General features: G+C 20.7%; 1 protein-coding gene across 1 annotated transcript; it reads left to right on the forward strand.

Moving 5' to 3' along the window:
* Positions 1-4,629: 4,629 nt before the first annotated feature.
* Positions 4,630-7,211, forward strand: MKS88_000201 (STP1 protein; the record flags this gene model as incomplete). The annotated part of the gene is made up of 3 exons (XM_067219287.1): positions 4,630-4,650; positions 4,779-5,832; positions 6,100-7,211. 3 exons carry the CDS (start codon positions 4,630-4,632, stop codon positions 7,209-7,211), a joined length of 2,187 nt encoding a protein of 728 aa, XP_067070375.1.
* Positions 7,212-8,343: the final 1,132 nt, after the last annotated feature.

Here is an 8,343-nt window from a genome sequence, read left to right on the forward strand (position 1 = left end):
TTTAAAACCTCATAATATCCTATGTATATAAAATGTGACATAAAATATTACAGATAGGGGCACTATATAATAAAGTCCTAAACATATATATATAAATGATCTTTTTTAGTTTTAAAAACACCTACTGTTCCAAAGCTTTTTTCTATCTATTTTTTTAAAAATTAAATCTAAATTTGTCAAAATTATTTATATTCTGTAAATTAAGAAATTACCAACAAAAAATTTAATGTGCAGAAAAATATGTAATTTTTTCCTTATTAAGCCTATATATCACACATCCATTGTATATACATATATATATATTTTATATTATTTACCTATCATGTCATTTTTATATTTAATAAAATATATTATCAATATTTAATATATATAAAAAAAACAAGATTAATATAAAATGATATTAAATTTCAATTTCCAGAATATTATATGATTTTTATAATACTTACGTATTTCAAAATCTACGAAATATAATACATTTATTTAAATGTTCAATTTTTATCTAATGTAATGTGTTATTTATATTGTTTCAATATATTTAACTAAAGATCTATGCTTTTGTTGTTCTACAAAGATAAATTGTTTGTAAATTTCCCTTTTTTCATATTTTTATTACAAATTATTTGTTTTCTAATTCTATAAAATTCTAATACTTCAGTTAATATTTAGAGTATTGGTATCTACGGAGAAAAATGTTAATTATTATATAATTGACTATTTATGGATGTGTTTTACAAAAATACCATGCTACTTTTATGTAATTGTAAAACTTTAAAGATGAATATATAGTTGTAAAAATAATGTGGATAGATACGATATTCAGTCAAATTAAAATTTGTTAATGAAAACACGAACGTATTGAATCCCATCGATATTTAATTTAAGAAAAATCCTAATTCGATGGTTTAAAGTCATCAAAGAAAAACGATCTGGTGCTACTTCATATGAATATACATCATTTTTTACAATAAAAATATTATCATTTATTGCAATATTTTTTTTAATTTTTTTATATAAAACTTTAAATTATTCTCGTTAGAAATATGAATGATCGCCTTCAAAGCTTCATACTAATCAGGCAAAACTTTATCGTCGTAATAGCGTTGTATTTACAAATATGTTGTATTTTTTAATACTATATTATACTATTTGAAAATTGCTGTTGTTTTCAAGAAAAATTAAATTATGTATTTGAAACATCAGGATGAAAGACAATACCAATAATCTATTCATGATTCTGAAATGATCCTACATATTCAGGTCACATTAAGTATAATTTATCATAGAATATTTTGAAAAATCTTTATTTATAAATAGTAAACAATAATAATCTTTCAGTTTAAAACATAGAGTTTTGAAGAGTTTACTTAAAATGTATTTTGAAAAAGTACAAAAAAGAAGATTAGGGTAAATTTGTTTAATAATTATACTGCAAATATAATAGTATATTAGTATTATTCTAACAAAATTATAAAAAGTTCTTATATAAAATCCACAGTGAACTGGTTAAACAAGGTAAAAAAAAATATAGGGCATTAAAAGACAAACATTTTATTCAAAAATTATAAGTTATGCAGAGAAATAGAAAATATATAAAAGCATTAATTTTAATTTGATCTCCAATATACATATTATTATTCAACATTAACACATTTAGGATAAATAATATTCTTTAGAAGCAATACATACATATAAAAAAGATTAATCGATACCTAAATAAGAGGAAAAACTAACAGTTAAATGATCGAAACATGAACAGTAGTTGTAATATATAAACAAAATTATTAGTAAATTAACTAAAAATTCGTAGTAATAAGTGTATGCCACACATCAAGGTTGTATTAATATATAAATTATTATTTATATACTATGATACTTATATTGTGAAAAATGTAATAAATTATAAAAATAATATTTTTATATATCAGAGTTATATCCATACAATATGATATTAAATGAATTATGTATTGCACTATAATCATAAATCAATTGGACTAAATGATAGTAATTTATACTTAACTATAATATCATATATTATACATTAAAATAATGTGGATAAATAATATTTATTGCATTATTAATAAAATTCCATGTAAAGACAAGTTCGTTCTATAATATAATTCGATTTAAAATTTACGTGTATTAGTAATAGAAGATAGGTAAAATTAAAATATATTTATATTGAAATAAATTATTTTATTATATTTTTCATGTACAATGCCTTTTAAAAATCCTTACATTATGAGTATATATGAACAATCATAAATTATAGGATGACATGAAATGAACTATGAACTTAAATGGATAAGTGCTTTTTATTATAATATACATCAGGCATATTACACTGTACTTTTATACATATTGAAAGATATAAATTCTTACATATTATATAATTTCATTAAAAAATGTTAAATAAGATTAAAATTATGTATATTTTCAGCTTCATCCTTTGTTATTATACATATATATATATTGTAAATCCATTAGTGTATTTGATCTGAAAATTTTACCTATTCAGGATGTATATTTTAATGTTAAATATTATTTTTTAAATAAATAAATTAATAATACTTATATGAAGAAATATTCAGTAAATTTTATGTATATTTTTTAATTTTTTATTATTTTAAATTAAATTTCATGAAAAAACAACTGTAACATAAAATATATTTGAATAAAGTTTAAAATAAAATAATGAGGAAAACATCTACAACAAACAAAAATACTGTATATATATATTTTAAAACATTTATTGAATATTTCTCCCAAAGTGCTTTCATATATTTCAGAAACTCATATTTTCTTTTATTTTCCACATAATCATCCACTATTACATGTTAATTATGTATTATGATTACTATATATAAAAAATATTCAAATTTTGTTTTTTAATATATAATACCTTAAAAAACGATAAATTATTTTTATGTTATTTCTTCATATATTATTATTAATTAAGGTATTTTTAAATGCAACTTGATAAAATTGTGAATATTAAAAGAAAAAAGAAGAATAAAACAAAAGGTTTGTATAAATTTAAAATTATAAATTAAACGTATATGAAAAAAAAAATTTTTTATTACTTTTAATTGATATAACATTATTATAATAAATTAAATAATTATGTGAATTAACTACTTACAAAAAATTAGTACCAATTAATATATATATATATATATATATATTTTTTTTTTTTTTTCTAATAATTCTACATTCATTATAGACTTGTTTTAAACAAAGGATTAAAATTATAAATAATATATTTACATTATAACAGAACAAGATACGTTGTTCAATATAATTTTAAATAGTCCTGTAATTCCATTAATAAACTCAAATAATCAAAAGAATTATAAAATAATACATGATCTTTTTTAGTTTTAATGCTAAATAAATATTCATCAGTTATACTAAAACGATACTTACATACAGTTATCAAATTCATTAAAAACCAAAAAAATAAATTAAATATTTTTAATATATTTATTCTAACATATGTATTAATTATTACAGGAATAATGTTATAATACTTCAATACTTGTTGTATTATTTAATGTAATACATTACTTATTTACAATTAATTGTAATAATAATTTTTTTTATAGTAAAGTTTTAATTTTTTTTAATTATTTTTAACGATATAGCATAATTTTTTGGTACACGTATATCTAATAATTTTGCATATTTTAATTAAGTAGACAATCTTTTTTTCATTAGCTGATATTCCTAAATATACACTTTATTAAATAAAATATAATCCTTATTTAATCAATCACATACAAAAGTGGTAATAGATATAAACATAAGAATATTATATGTATAGTAAATTATGTTATTTTAATAATATCCGTTGGTACAATACATATTATAAATAACTAATATATAGGTAATTGATATATATATATAATATTAATTGCCATAACTACTTTTCAGTTGCTTCTACTTTATGCATCCATACAAATTATTTAGTATTATTTATTTATTATTGATTCTTTTCTATATTCAGGGCATCCTAAATTTAAAAAAGTGCTATCAAAATAGTTATATCATTATAATGCTTAAGATCAAACATAAATAACAAAATAAAAAGAAACATGTCATCAGTTCTATTAATGATTTGATATAAAGACTATTTATTTTCAGAAAAAAAGAACAAAAAGTATTATTTATAGTAACACTAATAATAGAATTTATATGTTGTTTATTTAAAAAAAAAGGGTATATATATATATATATATACTAATCGTAAACCATAAATTTAATATCATTTATTAATGTTACTTATATGTAATTTTTTATTTTTAACAATTTGGGTTTTACTTTATATGGGGAATATGAATTTTATATTCGAATATATATTTAGCTCTAACATAATATTAAAATATTATTAATATATATTAGATATTTTATTTAAGGTAAAAGACGATAACAATCATATAAAATAAATATTAATGTATTCAACTATTTTATTGTACAATTATGAGTTCTAATATAAATGATAATTTTATAATTACTCTTTATTGATGTATATTAATTTAAAATTTTCTCATAGATAAATAAAAAGATATATATTTTTTTTTTTGCTTTCGTATTTTTATTTACAGCTTTCTAAAGTACTAATGTATATTCACAATGGAAAAATGTTTACCCACGGTAATATTCACTGTTTTTTAATATTTTTAAATTTATGCATAAATTATTTGTTTACCATAAAAAGTGTGCTAATGCAATATACATGAAAATATTTGCCTAAATATTCTTAATAATTCTCTTTAATTTAGTATTCTAAGGTTTATGGCAATACTGTTTTAAGATACCAAAGGGAACCACGTTTTACAAATGTCGTAAATCATATAAAGAGTATTATTAATGACATTATTGTTAAGAAAGATAAAGAACAATTAAGGAATAAATGCCTATATTTGGCTAGATATCTAATTGTCAATAAGACTCCTCCAGATTATTACATATCACAAAAAGAAATATGGGAAAAGGCATTAAATGTATGGTTAAGTCCTTATTATGAAAAGCTAGATAAACTAGGAGGATGCCCTTTGATTATGGACGAAAAACATTTAGAAATTTTAAAATTAAAATATGAAGTAGATGATTTCTGTAAAAAGAGAAATACCGATCTGACAGATATAAAACGGTTGAAGCAAAGACCTCAATCTGATGAGAGTTATTCAAGTAAATGTGAAGAATATAATGCATGGATAGAAGAAAGAAATGAGCATTTTATGACAAAAAAAAAACTTATTGAATCGTGTTACGATAGAAACCAAACAGAAAAAGATACAAAAAAGATTTGCAACATAATGGATCCTCAAAATTTTAAAAAACAGCTTAACTGCACGCCCTCCCATCCAGTACCACCTGGTCAAGTTCTAGCTGAAACAAAAAACAAGAGTTCATCTGAAGGCGAAAAAAAAATTGAAAGTAAATTTACAACTCAAGATATAAACCAACAAGTTGTACCAGATGTGCTAGAAACTGCAGCTCAACCTAGATCCCAACATGATGAGCATAGTGCTCCCGAAAAAGATATTGAAAACGAACCTACAACTCTATCCCCAGGAACAGCTCCATCTGAAGCATTATCAACAAAAACAGAAAATACGCACGCTAAATGTGTAAAATCTCCCCAATCTGAATTATCAGAACCTAAATGTTTTGTTTCTTTAGATTCAGAAAAACCTCCTGATTCTACACCACTACATACAAAACCTGATGTCTCCAGAAAAACCCAGGACTTTCAAATTGTTTCTTTTCCTTCTGCAAGGTCAAATGTTGCTACAGATTTTCCTGCGGTCACTGTGCAGTCTAAAATTCCAAGTATAACTTATACTAATTTATTCTCCGTTTTAGAAGTAATTACATTATATATACATTTAAAATACAATTATAGGTCAACCACCAAATCGAAATATTGTACGCGTACCAACTATTTTAACAAGTCTTGTAACTATTATTATACTTTCTCTGTTTATTAAAGTAAAATAAATATAAAAGTTTAATTATATGAAAAACATTCGATTACTGTAATAATTTAATATATGAATCTATTATTTCTTTTTTTTATATTCTAGTACACTTTAAAAGTAATATTTAAAAAAAAAAAAAAGATAAAAAGAAGACAAGCGAAATTTCTGAAAATACTAACATCTTCTTATTCTTGCGCAAAAAACGAATTTGTAAAACATAATAAGATGGAATATCCATTATATGATGATGAAGAGATCACAAAAAAAATAAAAATACTTGAACATAACATGAATAATAATATAAACGCATCAAAGCAAAACAAACGTAGATACAAAACTATCATAGAAGTACATATGCAAATACTCGAAGAATACAGAAATGAAGAATGGGAGTACATAAAAGGAGAATTTATAGAAATATGCTTAGAATTGTTAACAAAAGGGGAACACAATACATACCCTTATTTGACTAATGACAAACTCATAATGGGAAATACAAAAAGTATTAATCAAATAGGAAAACAAAAAATATTATGGAATAAATGGATAGAAAAACATCAAAATCTTGCTGACAAATTGAAAAAGGAACATTGGTTTAATAATTTAAAAAATGATTGGAAAAGAGAACTAGCTAACTTAAAAAAAAGAGAAGAATTAAAAAATGATCCTGATGAAATTCAAAATATTCCATTTTCACAAAGAGAAAAAGATATATGGAGACAGTGGATATCAGAGAAGTGTATAATTATTAAGCAATATATTGAACAGGACTTACTTAACTATTTAACTAATGAACTCCAGATTATACCAGATGATTATGATAATGAAAAAATTAAAGATTCTTTGCCATTAATTAATATAGGAGAATTATCGAACAAAGAAGACTGCCAAGAATTATATAAATATATAAAAAAAAAATTATTAACAAAACTATGTATACTCGTTCTTATGTCAGTATTAGAAGAATGCAAAAAAGAGCATGACATTGAAAATAATGAATCACATTTGGATAATTACATAATTGAATTTAAGGAAAAAGAAAATTCAGATAGTAAAAAAGAATTAATAGAAAACATAAGTGACTTTAACCGACATTTTTTGGAAAATATAGAAAATCCTGATTTTTCAACAGACGATAGCTTTATGAAAGAGTTAGAAAATTGGATAATAGAAGATAATACAAATGCAAATTATATGGAAAAGGAGAATACTGCAGACAAATACTACTGAATTATAAAAAAATACATTTTTAAAATTTATAATATACATTCTGAATATATAAGGATAATATTTTTGCGTAAGCATGTAATTTATATGATACTTATTTCATAAATTTTATTATTCACTAAGGGAACAATGAAAAAAATAATTTAAAAAAATACTTAATAAAAGAAAGAAAAGCGAACATGAAATATGAAGATTGAAATAAAAATGCATAAAATATATTTCAATTATATATACTATTTTTTATTTAAGATTATCAATATGAATGTTATATTAGTATTTGATTAAATACAAGTAACAAGGTATATATATATATATGTAAAAATTAAAATTATATTAATGTATTCCAAAAATATTAAACTTGTAGGAAAAAAAAAAAAGCAAAAACATTAATTTTGAAATACTTTTTTTTAATTTATACATCATAATTACTTATATTTTTATAATTCTATGTTATTTCATTATTTCTATTTATATGGTTATTTCCATATTTAGAATGATGCTTATTTGTATCCTTCAAAAAATTCCTATCAATTAATCGTTTAAGGATTTAATTAATATAAAAAAAAATTTAATAAAAAAAAACAGATATACGTTAAAACACATGAAAGCGTAGTGAAAACATATATATAATTCATATAATTTAATATATTATAAAAAAACCATATGTTATATACATAATGAAATACTTCTAGGTCATTATGATTTAATAGATAATCTCATAATAAACATTTTCATTTATAGTAAGTTTGTAACCCTTCATTTGTTATATATCAATATATTTTTTTTTAATAATATATATCTTCTCACTAAGAAAAAATCATATTTAAATGTACTGTCCCTTCATAAAGAATTCAATTTTTTTATACAACAAATAGTGTAACTTAAATGAAAAAACTTTATACATATTTATAGATATTTATGATACTCAAGTATATTTTGGGATTGTATAACTTTTATAATTATAAATTAAAAAAATAATTGAACTAATTAAAATGCCTAAAACATGATAATAATGAAATTATTCTGAATACATAGTTTTTTATATTAACTTGTAATTTATATTCGCTTTTAAAACAAATGTAAACAATTAAATAAAAAATATTCTTATATTTTTTTTTACTTTAATATCTACATT

This window comes from Plasmodium brasilianum (assembly GCF_023973825.1).
Source record: "Plasmodium brasilianum strain Bolivian I chromosome Unknown PB_00_06, whole genome shotgun sequence".
NCBI classification, from domain to species: domain Eukaryota; phylum Apicomplexa; class Aconoidasida; order Haemosporida; family Plasmodiidae; genus Plasmodium; species Plasmodium brasilianum.